The sequence below is a fragment of the Clarias gariepinus genome, chromosome 10, assembly GCF_024256425.1.
Source record: "Clarias gariepinus isolate MV-2021 ecotype Netherlands chromosome 10, CGAR_prim_01v2, whole genome shotgun sequence".
Taxonomy (NCBI): Eukaryota; Metazoa; Chordata; class Actinopteri; order Siluriformes; family Clariidae; genus Clarias; species Clarias gariepinus.
In genome coordinates this window covers 21,986,158-22,002,451 of record NC_071109.1, presented here as the reverse complement: position 1 = coordinate 22,002,451, position 16,294 = coordinate 21,986,158, and the positions used below count along the sequence as shown (strand labels likewise).

At 38.9% G+C, this 16,294-nt stretch overlaps 1 protein-coding gene across 1 annotated transcript in view; it reads left to right on the top strand.

Moving 5' to 3' along the window:
- npm1b (nucleophosmin 1b) overlaps positions 1 to 15,447 on the top strand; it is a 29,453-nt gene extending 14,006 nt beyond the window's left edge. Inside the window, exons 8-11 of the mRNA XM_053505690.1 lie at positions 1,446 to 1,529; positions 10,282 to 10,389; positions 12,537 to 12,611; positions 13,924 to 15,447. Coding sequence (XP_053361665.1) covers positions 1,446 to 1,529; positions 10,282 to 10,389; positions 12,537 to 12,611; positions 13,924 to 13,968 — 312 coding nt within the window. The 3' untranslated portion in view covers positions 13,969 to 15,447. The remainder of the gene's footprint in view (positions 1 to 1,445; positions 1,530 to 10,281; positions 10,390 to 12,536; positions 12,612 to 13,923) is intronic.
- Positions 15,448 to 16,294: the final 847 nt, after the last annotated feature.

Sequence of the window (16,294 nt, the reverse complement as noted above, 5' to 3'; positions counted from 1 at the left end):
TGCAATATACTTCGACCACTCAAACTTAAACGATATTACAAAATTGCTCCACCCAAATTTGGCAATGGCACCATTTTAAAACACCTGGTAACAAACTCATTCCTCATGTTCATTTGACACAAAACATTTTTATCAGATTATGTCATGTTTTATAATTTTTTAAATATGAGATAAAAAAAATTAGTCCAAGTGAACCTTTTGGACAGTCATCAGAGGCATATGTTAGTAGTGATAAACACTTTTGATCCAACCCTTGGACCCATCTGTTTTCAAACTCTTAGCATGCTGTTTGGAGCATAACAACTGTGTACAAGTCCTCTGTAATCTGGCTAAATGCCTACTGGTCAGCCAGACACACGCAGCAGGTAATCACACTAAATACTGTAAGAGGCCACAAGTCACCCAGCACAGCATGGCATTACTCAACACCCCATTTCCCCCCTTTTTTCCCCTCCAATCTCTCATTTCATGCTCCTTCCATCCCCTCTTCCGTCTTGTCACTAAGTTAAGTCTTTCCTTCAGCACCTGGCTTTTGTGTTTAGACTGTGTTTGGCATGTCTGGAAGTGGGGTTGGGGTTGTCTGTGGACCATGTTTTTGTGTGTGTGTGTGTGTGTGTGTGTGCGCGCGCGTACATGTGTCTTCCTTCTATGTGTGTTCCTTCTATGTGTAAATTAGCATGTGAGAGGCGTGGTGTGTGAGCAAGGAAATGGGGTAAAGGAGATATATGTTCAGTAATGTCTGAGAAATAGTTTGTGTGTGTGTGTGTGTGTGTGTGAGGAGATCAAAGACTTAGAGGTGCATACCTGCTTTGTGAGTGCTGATTCCTGCCCTAAAGGGTGTGTGTGGGGGTGGGGGTGGGGGGGGGGGGTTGTTGACAGCTGAACACTGCTTTCACACACTTATTTATCTCAGTCTTTCTCTCATTCCATGCTGTCCTGTCATTCCTCTAGTCCTCTCCCCCCCCCCTCTTTCTGTCTTACTTTTAGTCTACATCAAGCTGGACTTTTCATACCTGTACACTTTCTCTGTTAACCCCCTCCAACTCCTGACACATAACCTCACCTTTCTCCGTCTCTCTTTTTCTCACTGTCTTTGTGTTTGCATCTTTCCCCTCCTCTCACAGCATAGAGTTGAGGAGTGACAGTGTGGTGTAAACCCTTCAGGCCATGACTCGACAGGCAACACACTTCACAAATTGCAAAGCACTTTTATCACTCCTTACTGACAACCTTCCTGAAAAAGATCATAAAAGGGTATTCAATTACACAGATAAAGAATGAGTCAATCAGAACCTCAGGAACCTCAGGGTCTCTGTCACAATGCACTGTTCGACATAATAGACATCTAGGCTGACACTTGGAGAGATTCTTTGTTTCTTTCTGAAACATGTTCTTTTGTTTAAGTCCAGGTTAGAAGGGTTGTTATGTGCTGTCTTTCTGCCTAGGCCCCAGAGAAAAAGAAGAGTGCAGAAAAACAGAACGGCTCACCAGGAAAAAAAGACGACAAACCAGGGAAGCCTCAAAGCCAGGTAGGTTTCCCATAATTGAATCATGCTTCCAAAAATATGAATGTTTTTTTTTTTCTTTATTCAACATGTTTGCAGGTAAGCGTTTATCAGTGTATCTTGTTTTGGCTTTATATTTATTTTTTACAACTAAGTTCTTTATTTCGCTAGGAAATAGCGTTAAAGTCTATAGTCATGCAGTCTCAATAGGAAAGCTGACGCCTTGCACTTTGTTCAGACAAGCCAACATTTCATCAGTTTCAAGTAAAAAAAAAATAAAAAATGTTCCCCAATGTCTGTCAGGGATTCGACTAATAAAGATAAAGAGCTGAAACCTGTGGTCCTTTAACATAATATTTTACACCAGAATTTAGTCTTTAAATGAACCCCAGAGCTAAGACAATTGTAAATGAAAACTGATTCATCTGACCTATTATCATTATATATATATATATTTGTTGTGAAAAGAGGCTTAAAATGCCTTAGCTTGTTTTTTAATAATCTTAAAATGGTCTTAGAATTTAGACACATAGGCCAGATATACGTTTGAGGAGGCAAAGTGCAAAATAAGACTAGATGCAAATGCAAAATGAGCACACAATATGTCATACAAACAAGCCAATAGACAAGGAGTATTAAAACATTGAGGTTGCCTAAAAAGTGTACCAAAATGTACCAAAGTGCTACCATAATAATGTATCAGAATGCATTATGTTATAAATTGTCATAAGAACACTCTCAGTGCTAGTTCATTAGAAGTGCAGTTGTGCATGCTCCTATTAACACTGTCTATAAAGTTTGGACTAATTGAAAAGCATACTCAAAAGGGTTGAGAGTAGATGACTGACTTGGATAGAGAAGAATATCTCATTTCCCTGCCTTGGGAAACACTTGGTAAGCTTTCATTGTATGTTTTGAAGTCATGCTTTGGGTTAATTTTTTTATTTGTTTAGCTTTTTTTGCAGTCTACTTGCAATTGCCTAAGTAGAGATACAGTTAAACAAGACTTTTGAGTGTATTTGGCTGACGATAAAAGTAGTACAACTTAGCGTAAACAAAGTGTAAAATAGTCACCTTAAAAAAAAAATTTTTTCTTTGTTTTAATAAATTAGGGAGAAAGTTCTGCCTTTCAGAAAGACAGTTAGACATGTATGTGAGCATCACCCTAAAATAATATCATTACTGATTACATTAAAGCTAATCAGTTTATTTTTAGCTTTAACTTTTTAACTATTTCTAAACACTCTTTTCCCGTCAATGACGGGTACTTACGCTATTTTACTCTAAAATGACCATATCCAATAACTGTGCTATAATTTGATAATTATGTTTTTATCCTGGGAAAAATGGCCAACAACCTTTTCATATGTATACATTGTAATGATGTATTGCCTTCTTTTGACACAGGAACTCTTTTTCTGGGAATTGTGTTAGCCAGTCGTCCTGGGATTTCAACTCTCAGCTTCTGCTGAATTTTAAACACTTCTCAGTTGCATTACTATTTTTTGTAACTTATTAGGACAGATATTTCTGCCTCGCAGAACTCTGTCCTGATTATCTGTGATTATCTTGTGTGATGTGGAACAGCTCATGGAGTATGAGGAGTAATCCAGTTGATCACAACACTTTAACAGAACACACTTTTTGCCAAAACTGAAAAGTGTGCACGGTCGACCAATTGGGTGCCAAAAAAACTGAATAAGCAAAATCACACTGGCAGCAATTTTCCCCCAAATAAATTACAAAAACATAATGACGGTAATAATAAAAGGAATTTAAATGTAAGAAATGGAAAGAGCATGATGTATGTGGCGGACCGCCTGGGTGGTTTTCTTTGGAATTAGTCCAGTCCTCTAATTTGCTGGTTATAATTGGTGATTACTAATAGCAAAAATTAGCACTTTGTGATCGTGACCTTATGTTTGTAGCCTTTAATAGGACCCCACCATGTCATGCTTGTTCTCTGGCCATTTTCATCAACTCCAATAAGCCAAAAATGCCTGCGTCTTGTCAAATCATAGAACTATGATTACGTACATAATCTGCCTTTCTGTATCGTTTACAAGAGGCCATGTATCTGCCTATGTATCAGAATTTAATTTGTTGTCAGGAACATTGTCATTTATAGTGTTAGGTGTTTCTTATTAAGGATGAGAATTATTACTGTCTTATATTGAGAGAAATTGTGTTATTACAGGTATTAATGTTGTATTACTGGTTAATGAGGATGAGCACATGTGTTTGGGCAGAACGACATTGTATGTAAAATCTGCTAAATGCAACCCTGAGCTCCATGCTGCTGCATTACAAATTTCCACAAGCAACAGTCCCCCTTGCTGCCTAGGAGCTAGCTATAGCACATATCGAAGGGCATTCAATGGCCATCTTCGCATTTGCTTTCAGTTATGCTTGCACCATCACTTTACCCTTGTTGGCTGACATGTCCTAGGTGACATGACATCAGCCTAGGTGTTCCAGGGTTGAGCCACAGTTCCCCGCCCCAGGCTTTGACCCGGAAATCAAACAAAATGTGGAACAGAGTAAAGAAGGCGCTCAGAAATAAATCGGTGTCATTCGCCTTAGGCAGACACATGGGGTGGCATGCATCTTATTTAAAAAAATATTAAAATGTACAGCCCATACGAAATGTTCAGCACTCTAAAGTTGTACAGGTTTTAACCGCTCAACATACTACTAGTTTGCTGCTAGCTAACTTTTTTCACTGCTTGTTTTGGTCTGTGATGTGATGGGTCATCTGGGAATACAATACTAACAAGGTGAAACTGGAAATATAATTTAAATTTACAGCATTTGGCAGACACCCTTGATGTAAAAATATATGTTTTTGGGTTTATGACATTGCAGTTGATATTGTAATTGACTTTCAATCTTTGAGCTTCCGCATTAAAGATTATGAATTACATCATGCATACTTCAGATGTATAGTTCTAAACTAACCATGTTTGTTTGCCACCCACTGTTGCAGCCTTTGAAACTCAATTCTGTGGGAATAATGTACCGGTGCAGTGAAGTGCCTAAGGGCAATCTGTTGCATCATGTGTTTTGCTCTCGTCTCAGACAGGATAAGGCACTCATTTAATGCTTCCTGGTCCTGTGTGCCAAAGACCTGTCCTGATACCAATAGCAGCTGGCACAGTGTGTTTACACCAGTCTTTCACATTTGACAGTGGCGAATGTATCAACCTAACTTTATCTGCATTAACAATCGCAGTGATTTGCCACACCCTGTTGCCATGGCTTCTGTAGCTTGAAAGGCTGCCTGCAGGAACTATGTGCTCATTGATGAATGTATTTCATCAAGTGTGCCACTGTATTAATGATGAAACCTACATACGTCAGTATATCATGTTCTCATGTCAGCTCTGTATCCAGGATGTATGAAGCAAACTGGCACCTGACTGGAGGCATCATGACTTCTGCCCCAAGCACTGTGGGTTTGATCAACATCATCTTTAACTTTACTTGGGCGTGGCAAAACAAACAACTTGTCATTTATTCCTGAAATACACAGAGGTTATAAAAGGAATAGTAGGGGCCTTTCATAAGTTACACAATTTAAGAAACGGTCATATGGCAACTTTACTGTTAGTGCTGAACAAATGGGATAAATCTAGTAGTTTTGACATAAGCAGCCCTGGTTTTTAAGAATGAAATGCCATTCAATATTCTCCTTTCAGATCTTTATACTAAAACTAGGTTATGACCGCACAAGTGTTGTAACGACCTCTGTGTCTGTGCTCCAAACATATCTAATAGAAAGTATCATTTGTGGTATTTTTTTTAGGAAAAAAAGTCTGAAAGCCTCAAAGCTCTGGCTAAGTACTTGACTCTCTGGAGTTAAAATAAATTTCCCAGACTTCATCCTGATCCCCAGAAACCCGCTCTTTGCAGTATACAGTTGCACGTATGGACAAACGTTTTGTTTGATGTTATGTTCCATAGAATGGATTTTTAAAATTAGACATACAGAGATATATGGTGTAAGTGACTCTTTTTCACATCCATATTGGCCTTTCAGGATTGTAAAGAACAGACGCTGTTCTAAACGTTGTCCAAATATATCCCTAAGCAGAACATGTGAGAGCTACTAACTGGAAAAAGTCATACATGCCTGATAAATAAGCCAAAGTTGTTAATGAAATGAAGCCAATTAACTGCCTTCAGTTTCTTAATTTGAATTAAATGCAGTTAAAAATGCTATTAATGGCATTACTTTGTGAAATTAGGGAGAAATTACAAAAAACTGACCAGACATTCCACTTTATATATATATAAAGTATTTCACAGGTCTGGCTTGGCCTTTGCCTGTGGCATTTGTAACACCTTTAACACTGTCTGTATATATAGATGCATACACACAAATAGCTACACTGACACCATACATCCACATTATTTGGTTTTCCCCCTTAACCAACCTGGTTTTCAGTTTTTTCTAGTAGTTCTTCACTTGACCTAACAATAAAAAGGGCAAGTTAGTACCTTATTTGCTTTCAGAGAAGCTTGTCATGAAGAGTGCTAATTCCCTGCTACAGCCTGGAGCATTGTATGTGCATGCAAGTGTGTTCGCAAGCGTGTGCGTGAAAGCGCACCTGCCTTTTATGTGCATGTTGTGATAACTATAAAGTTATTCTGCATGTTTTTTAGAGGATTTTAAAAATACCGGCAAGCTTAAACTCTTCATCCATCTCTAAAACAAAAACACACACACACACACACATAGTGATTTCCGATGGGCCACTCCTCTACCATTAGTCCTCATTAGAGTTCGGTGTTTGATGTTGCTGCAGGCCCTGAGGACAGCGGAAACCCAGTACTCTGTGATTATAATGCGTCAGACAACCTTTTTTCTTAACACTCAACACCCTCTGCTGTATGTCCATTGAGCTGGATTACTGTTCAGACCACAGCGGGAAAGTTCCATGAGATTCCAAAAATGAGCTTGAATGAACTAGTCTCACTAGTTCGGACATGTACAGCAGCGATACACTGCTGATCCAAAAACAAGTTGTTTAGGGTACAGGGCCTTTTTCTTTAAAGAGTCTCTTTTAGCAGACATTAGCGACTGGGCTTTCTTCTGAGGGAGTTGATGAGGAACAGATGAAGAATGACGTCGCTGTTTCTGGACAGGTGGGAGACTCAAAGTGCTTATCAAGTGCTGGAGTAAAACCGCTGTATGGTGATTACAATTCTCTTCAGAATAATGGAACGCTAACACACATGTCACACCTATTTTTAATATGATAGTGTAAGAAACCCAATAAGTCTTCTTTAAACATTGTTAGCATGATAAATTTGATTTTAACATACTGGCTAAACCATAAAACTGGCACATAACCATAAAACAAGCAATAGACAGACAGATTTAATTAGTTATTATAAGCTGGTCAAATAGACCACTCAGTAATTATTGTTTGTTTGTGACCTGGGAAGTAGTTAGGAGTAGTCACTTAACACCTACCAATATGGCAATAAAAACTTCATTCATTCGCTACAAGTATAAAAACATGCCAAAGATCTTTGGCTGGCTTTGCTTCGAAGCCCTGTGGCTTAGCAGTACTATATAAATAAACAGGTCAAGGCACTTTAACCTTACATCTTTTACAGGCACAGCATCATAAATCAGGTCCATGATGATAGTAATGATTCCCGTCAGTGTTCCCAATTCCTGGCTAGAAACAAATTCCACAATTTTGCCAAAACCCCACATGAATTGGCACTCGGTGGTGTCAAAGAGGACATAGAGATATGTCTTGGCCTGTGTGTATGTGTATATGTGCTCAGGATGGACCATTACATCAAATGCTGGCATGCTAGTGATTAAGTGTTGTCCCCTGGCATCTGTAATCAGCGTCTGGCGCAAATTAAAAAGCTGGCTGCACTCTCTGCCTATCAGCTGTCTTTGCTCCACAGCTGTCCTCTACCAAGGAAAAAAAAAAAACACCCAGCTTTATAATGACTGCAACACAACAGGCCTCCATGGCCCATAGCCAGCAGTGTGTGTGTGTGTGTGTGTGTGCGTGCATGTGTTGTATGTGTGCATGGGCATTTGTCCTTTAATTTGATACTGTTTGATCTCTGACACAATTTTATACCTTTTGATCTCCATCATTCTTTAAAGAGAAGAAAGGATTTTTTTAAAGGTTGCGGTTAACAATTTAGTTTAGTCAAGAATTAAGATAAGATATAAAAACTTCCATAATTAATTAGCATGCTTTTTCTCTTTTAATTCACCGATCTCTTGGTTGTAAAAACATGAATCTGTCCATCAGTGAAAACCTGCAATCAGAGTGGATTCCAGGCTGTGCAGCATGTATAGACAGGCCATTACTTGTGTAACGCGTAAGGGTTGTGAATGTGCCATCCTTTACTAGGGATAGACTTTAATTTATGAAAAAGTGATTGCTTTTTGGTAACTGGCTTAGTTCCAAATAGGACATACTGACATACAACAGCATTAACATTTTTTTTGGATCTGAGCGTTTATCTTTCTTCTTATTTTCACCGAATATTTTTTTTTTTTTTTTGGAATGAATTATTCTTTTAATGAGGCAGTATCACTTCCTGTTATAAACAGAAAATGTGATCAAACATAGAGTTATGCTCAAAGGTTTACATCCCTTGGGAGAACTTGCAAGATGTGTACCATATATAAAAAAAAAAAAAAAACATAAGTGTGAAGTCTAAACTAATTTAGTTCATTTCTGTAGGACTTAAGTTCATATGTAAGGCATAAAAGAATAGGATGACAATAAAGAAAATGAGAAAATGATCCCTGTTCAAAAGTTTACTATTCCTTTAGTTGTTAATAACGTGTATTACTCCATTTAGTATCAATGATGGCATTCATTTCATGAGGTCCTTAATTCTCTCAGGTGGTATAGCTGCCCATTCTTCTTGGCAAAATGTTTCTGTAAATTTTTTGGTTCTCTTGCACAAACTGCATGTTTGAGATCTCCCTGAAGTGGCTTAATAATAGGTCATGAGACTGCAATGGCCACTCTGGAACCTTCACCTTTGTCACGTTGGAACATCCAAGAGTGTCTCATGCACAGCTTTCGTGCACTAGAATGCAAATTGTCTGCCAGTATTTTCTGATAACATGCTGCATTCATTTGAAATTGATTTTAAATAACTTTACTGTATACTAGAGCTCAAACTGCCCCAAAATATATGCAAATCCAACACCATGCTTTACAGAGGGGGTGGTGTAGTTTTCACCATACACAAAGCTTTTATGGTTGTGACTATAAAATGTAATTTTGGTCTCATCACTCCAAATGATTTCAGAAGCTGTGAGGCTTATCTAGGTGCTGCCTGGCATACTACAAGCGGGCCTTTTTGTGGTATGGGAGCAGTAACAGCTTTTACATGACAACTCGACCAGTTGTGTTCAAGTACCTCTTTATTGTTTTCCTTGAAACACCACCACCACTTCTTTTTTCAGAGCAGCCTGTATTTCTCTTAAAGTTGTTTGTGACCATGGCTTAATATCAACAAAACCTCTTATTTTTCAACTCTTTATCAGAGTTTGAACAGTACTGACTGGCATTTTCAAATGTTAAGATATCGTTTTACATCCTTTTCCTGCTTTATAAAGTTCAACTAGCTTATTACGCAGGTCCTTTGGCAGTTCTTTTGTCTTCCCCATGGTGCAGTATCTAGCCAAGTCAGTGCATCAACTTCCCTTTAATAGCTATTTAAACCTGTATCAACCTGTGTATTTATAATGCGCTCAAACATTCAATGATATGTAAACTTTTGATCACTATTGGGGTAATTTCAGTTTTCATTGGGTTTTAAAAAGTTGTTAAACAACTATGTGATATTTAATGACTTCACATAATCACTATTTTTAAATAAGAAAAAAATATTGTGCATCTGTATATGTAGTGTTGCTGGTGATTTCATGACAGCTGTAGCATTTAGCATTTAATAACTTGTTCAGTAGTCATGCACTCAATATTCACTACTGGTGATCTCTATTTCTCGCTCATGTTTCTGTGATTCCAATGAAGAGGTCCAATGATTATCATGTGACCTCTTTCGCACTCTGGGGCATTGGGAAACAAGGATCCCGACACTGAAAAACAACTCCTTTATGTCTTCTCTTGGCATGGAGTCTCTACCCTCTTTGCTGCTGAGCGGTTTGGGCTTGTTCTTTCCTGCTTAGAAGCAATAAAAGGATAATTTGTACCCCACCATATTTGTCAGAAGGTGCTGTCATGTCATTAGTAGAGAATTCTGTGTCCTTTTTTGCTTTAATCCAACTTCAGTACCCCTGCTTGGGTTGACTTGTTCATTAGTTAATAGAACTAAATAGAGCCTGGTACTGTTGAGCAGCTTAGATTGATTTCAGTGACTGATTCCTGGCAACAGCACAATGCCAGTCTTTGCCATTGGGGTTTTCTCAACATAAATCAGGAATCAGGTTGTTGAGAATAGGAATGATGAGAGATCAGCACTATTTGGCATTTCTCCTGTGCCAACATTTCAATCACTTATCCAATTTATGTTTTTTTTTTTTCTGTTAAAAAAAAAACACTGAGCTGCTTAGTACTGTTTAACACTGTGAATTATTTTCTATGTAATTTAAACACTTTTTCTGCATGTGCTTGTGCGACCCAAAAACATTACAAATGTATGTAGACAGTATAATTGATTAAACATCATGAAAGCAAACCTGCATACACAAGAGAGCTGCACTTAGGACTTTCCTGAGAGCTGCAGACAGATTTAGCTGTTTGTTTATTCACAGGTTGCAATAAAGGGGAAAGACAAGACTGGCGCAGGACCTTCTGGAAAGACTCCCAGCAAGCCCAGCATAAGTGAGGTCAAGAACAGATTAGCAACTGCTGCTAAAGAGGTAAAAAAAAAAAACAACTATCATGCTTCACCTGTCTCATTACTGACTACATTAACCTGTAATTAAGACAAGTTGTCAATTGCTTCATCTTAAAATGTTTTATTTCCTCTGACGCCTTAATTTTCTAAAGAGCATAAAAATTGGACTTTGGATTAATGAAAGAAAAGGACATGGGCAAGAAAGAAAGCTCATGAAGTGATGCACGCGTCATGTGTAGTGCCCACTTTACAGGATTTTGGAGGCAGTGTTATGACCTGGGGTTGCTCATTTTATCCTCTGAGCCACTTGATAGATGTGTCATTAGGCATGTTGTTTACCTCGCCGTTGTTTTTGTCACAAAAATAAAAAAATCCACACTGAGCATTAACAGGTGTCTCACAGTTAATGACTTTCTTTCTCTGTTTCTTTCGACGGAAAACAAACCAACTATGTGTAAATGTCCAAGTGTGCCCGGGATACGAACCGATGTTACAGTGGGCACGCAAACTTGCGGGGGAGGGGAAGAAATCGTGCTTGGGAACAGAACGGAATAATCGTTCCCAGTGAGAAAACGCCGGTAGTTCGTTCAGAAATGTTATGTGGCAATAAAATGAAGTCAGCTGATGATCTGAATGTACTTAATGACCATCACAGCTTTGGAGTTTTTCTTCTCTTGTGGCACAGGCATATTCCAGGACTCAAATTATGAAAGAGTGGATGGGTGGAGCATGAGGGAAAAATTTTTACACATGAATGGGGCGCCACATTGGGTGCTGTAATCACAGCAAAATACAGTCAGACTAAATAATAGAGTTACCTTAAAAAAACATTTTTTTTTTAGAATAGGCAGTGTGTTATAACGCACTTCCAGGATTCAGGTTCGATTCCTGGCCAGGCTCGATTCCTGTCTCTGTGTGCATGGAGTTTGCATGTTCTCCCCGTGCTTGGTGGGTTTTCTCTGGGTACTCTGGTTTCCTCTCACAGTCCAAAGAAATGCAGGTTAAGATAATTGGCCTTTCTAAAGTGCGCGTGGGCCCTGGGTCCCGGGTGTACCCTGCCTCATGCCCTAAGCCTCCTGGGATAGGCTCCGATCCCCACGACACTGAATACAGGATAGAGCGGTTTAGTTAGTGAGTGAGTGAGTAATAACAAGCTGGATTTATTTGATGATGGTACATGGATGAGGCATTCTGCAAGTTTTTTTTAATTACTAAAATGGGATAGGATTTGACCTACGAAATTGAGACAATTCAGATAGAGAAGTGGATCGTATATGGTCATTCATTGAACATACTGTACTAAACTAACCCTTTACGTTATGTTTGTTAGAATCTGTGACAAACAGAAGCTTTTTATCTGTGAATCTCAGAATATTCTCTTTTGCCAGGTTTTAGGTTCTGATTTGAACTTACTGTAAATGACGTAGCTGCTAGGCCTGAGCTAGTGTGATCTTCAGATGTTAATAATTCTTTTCATTATCCTGAGACTCAGTGAGTATTTTTTCTCATCTTCATGCTGTTGAGATTGTCTCATCCCATCGGCCAACAGCCAAGTCAGTTCCTCAATCAGCCTATCAACAAGTGATCAGAGCATGCATACAGACGTTTCATATTGAGATGGGCATTGGTGCCCCTGGCCAAATGAGCTCCAGAGAGGGTTAGTGTGATGCTGATGATGATGGCTACACACAGAGAGTCTTGTAATCATGATAATCATCCTCACCATCACCTTGAACCCCAAGAGTTAAGTTGATCAGGTATTAAGTCATGACTGTAAAGTACTACGCTGATTGTTTTGACCAAATCTCGGCCACTATGGAGAATATGAGCATAAGGAAATTATTAGAAAATGTGCTTACATGCAATTTGACTGTTTTCTTTTTAGATTATCATAACAGTAATAAAGAATGAAGATGTTCGGTTTCAAATAGTGTTAATATACCAGAATGGATCAACGTAGATATGGATGTTTCAAGTTGTTTACTTGAACAGTCACGTAAACTAAATTAGAACCTAGATACGGGAAGAGTGTGACCTTTTAGCACCCTGCAGTTGAGCCTATTCGTCAATATAATGATGATTTGGCTGAAATTCAGCAAGATCTCCAAGCTCAGTGGAGGAGCGAGGTGCTGAAAATTACGCTTTTTAAAAATGTTTTTCTCTGAACAGGGCAAGCCATTTCCAAAAACGGAACAGAAATTTGAGAATTACGCCAAGAACACTTTCAGGATCTCTGATAAACAAGTAAGTATATCCATCATTATGCTTTCTAGTTAGCTATTTATTGTTTATTATTCCTTTCAACATTGATACTTCCTTGTTGTCCAGTAGAGGTGTGTATTTAAGGAGTAACTTGATTCACTTAAAAAAAACAAGTTCGTTCCACTTGAAAGATGAGTAGGCTCTCAAATCCACGAGTGCCAGTGCATTAGCATCTTGACTTTTTTGCAGCATAGGGGCCACATGCTAAAGAGCTTCTGACACGGCCTGTTCCTCCCTCTGTTCGTCCTTCTTGTTGTTTTGGTTCTCCAGAGCCGCTCGCTGCCTGTGGAGTAACTGATGAAATATGCTTAAGACTGCACCTCTCACAGCACAGAGACAAGGGAGCTGCCAAGGCTGACGTCTCTACTTATGATTTACTGGCCCCTCTCTTTCACTCTTTCTCTCTTTCTTTCTCACTCGCTCTCCCCCCTGTGTTCTCCATAAAGTGTTTCTTGCGCTGTCTAATGAAGAAACTGGATAAAAGTATGCTCTTGGTACCAGGCAGTTCAGCAGATTCAAGGCCTTACTGACTTGCTTCTAGATTAGAGATAATAAGTATTTAGACAGATTTTCACTCGTAGAAATGTAGATGACAGTATTAGTCTTAATAAACAATTGTATTACATCATTATCAAGTAGACTAACAGTAAAACATTATTTTTTTTCATTAAAAGATTGCTCAGACTGATTCCAAAACCGCATACATATTATTCATGCATGTTTGTATTAAACTGTGTACATGCAGGAGACCACATGCTTGCGTGCATCTGTATTTGTGTGTACGCACATGTTCAAAGACAGGGGCCCTTTGAGTCAGCTCCATTTATTTGTTATGAGGACGCATTTTGACCTTTGGGTAACAGAGCATCCATTACTGCAGGGCCGTGTTTTTTCAACCTCGGAGCAGAGCAGGTGTACTTGTGTGTGTATGTGTGTGTGTGCACGCATGAGTGTGTGTGAGTGTAAAACTAGCTCTGGAAGCACTTTGGTCCAGGCAACAGGCAGCGATATGAGTGAGTGAGGCACTAGTCATATGTTCTGGTATGTCCAAGAGCAGTCAGCCCTCCTCTTCTTTCTTTCAGTGCCCATTATCCTAATGCAACGCTAATGCAGGTCTTTTTGGACAGAAAAAAAAAACTGAGTCATGCTGCTCTAATTATTAAGCATCTTAATAATTCCCTATATAAGAGGGACTTGTTCTTACTAACGGATCCTCTCTTTCTTTTTCTTCTTCCTCTGCCTGTTTTTCTCCGCCCTGATCTTTCCATTTTCTCTCTACTTTTTTTCCTTGCAGGTGATCAAAGACCTCTGGAACTTTGTACAAACACTGAAAAAGTAATGGCAGCTTTTGCAACTCATCCCCCTTTTGCGTCCCCCCCATGTACCAGAGGATTATCCAGTGATGGTCTTCAGCTGTGAATTCTGGCTTCTCCCACTCTAATGAAACCGTCCACTTTCCTATGTGTGTAATGAGACTTTGAAAATAGAAAGAGGACTCGTTATCTTGCGTTATTCTAATGAAGCCAACCAATGTATTGTGGATGTGTTGGACATAGGATTTCAATCATGGTGGTAAATATTGTATGACAGCTTATGGGGTAGCTTGGGTAGTTTGTGTAAATACATCCGTGAGGTTAATTGCAGTGTAAACAACAATTTGGAAGAATATTTATGAAGGAATCTCCCGGTGTATCTGAGCAGGTTAGCTTTTTGCTTCTCGGCAGCTTTTTCTTGGAACAGTTTTAAAATGTCCGTCATTTGCTGTAAATAGCACTATTCATTTTAATGTAAAAACATGGCAACTGAAATATAGCCGAAGATTGCGTCTGCTTCTGAGTATTCCGTCTGGCCCGAAATGTTCCGTCTGACTGAGGATTCCATCTGGCTCACAGTAAGCCTTGTAGCTCTGAAGATCCCATCTGGCTATGCTTCTATAGCTCTCTGTAAGGTGGAAATCTTGGTGAGCCAAGGTATCTTTGCCTAGGTACTGTAATCAGATAAAGTGATCTTTTAAGGGTTCTAGCGATCTGTTGCCAAATAAATGACAGAAAAAAATAAAAATCTATATCCAATATCCATGGCTTAAATTGGGAAACGATTTCACAGAAGCATTCCAGTTCATTTAATGCATTGAATTCCAGAGGTAATGCTAATGTGCATTATCTTTTCAGCATTTTTCTAGTATTTCATATTATTAATGCACTCTTGAGTTTGTCTTTTGTTGTACTTCTACTGTAATATTTTAAATAGGATTACTTAATCCTTTACATCTTCTAATTGTATTTGTTGTATAATGTTGTACCTATTCACTGGTGTTTCAAAGGCAGTTTAACCCTGAATGTTTAAAGTTTTAACAGTTGGCATGGTTTAGAGGACATGACCTGATTGTTACCTGTGTGAATATTATTTTAAACATTGAGCCATGATGTTTCTCATGGATTTGTCTAATTGATTTTATGACTAACCTGACAGTTAATGTGACCACAGACATACATAAGCACAACAATTTCTCAGTGCTTTATGGCTCTGGTTTACTAATCAGAAGGTTGGGGCTTCAAGCTCCAGCCCTTCAAAACTGCCCTTCAAAAAGGTCCTTAACCCTCTTATCTCCAGGGGCACTGTATCATGCTCTGATGTGCTTTAATGTATATGTGACAACTAATGTCTTTTCTTAACCTACAGTGCTATAAAAAAACAATCGCTCAATACTCTTTATCTCTTGTTTTCATGTGAGATACATTACATTTGACATATCCATGTTTTTTTTTTTTTTTTTTTGCATATATATTTCACTGGCATGAACGGAATAAATAAAACTGCTCCAGATTGTGCGTTGTCGTCTTTATTGTGCATGCAGGTTTTATGGCCACTGCAGTACACATAGTTTGTCACTGCTGGCACTTGTGCCAAATGCATCTCGCCTCTTGGCCAAAATGGATTCGGATTGGGATGAAGATTACTTCCTTAATGTGCTGCAACTCCTTTTACACATACTTGCCTAAACATACAATTCATTACTCATTCATTGTGAACAAGCTGTAACACAGCTGGCCTGAGTTAAGTTATAGTCTATGTGGGTTTTATTGCATAATTTCTCATGCGGTTTTGCCTCCGTAAGTGAGATGAGCTACATCACCATGTTGTCACCACGTGGTGGCGATAATAGCTTGTAATGGTGATGAGATATGATTTATGTCTTCTAATGTAGCTTAAGTATAAACGACCCGTTACCTAGATACACGTTCTACGTCGTAGTGCCCCATTAGAATTACATACATATTCCTGTGCTCAGAAATTGAACTAGGTTCATGTGTAGACATGGCTCTATATAAAACCACAAGGCGTATGGAATTCCCCCTCTTTCCTCTTGCTCAGAACACACATGCTAAGAAAACTTACTCACTCATCGTCTATACCACTTTATCCTGTATTCAGGGCTGCGGAGACCTATCCCAGGAGGCTTAGGGCATGAGGCAGGGTACACCCTGGACAGGATGCCAATCTATCGCAGGGCACACACATACACACTTACACTAGGGGCAATTTGGGAACACAGATTAGCCGGGAATCAAACCCAGGCCCTGGAGGTGCAAGGCGACAGACCTGAAGTGCTGCATTTTTGATCCACTGTCTTGAGTTGTAAATGAAATTGACAGTAGGATCAT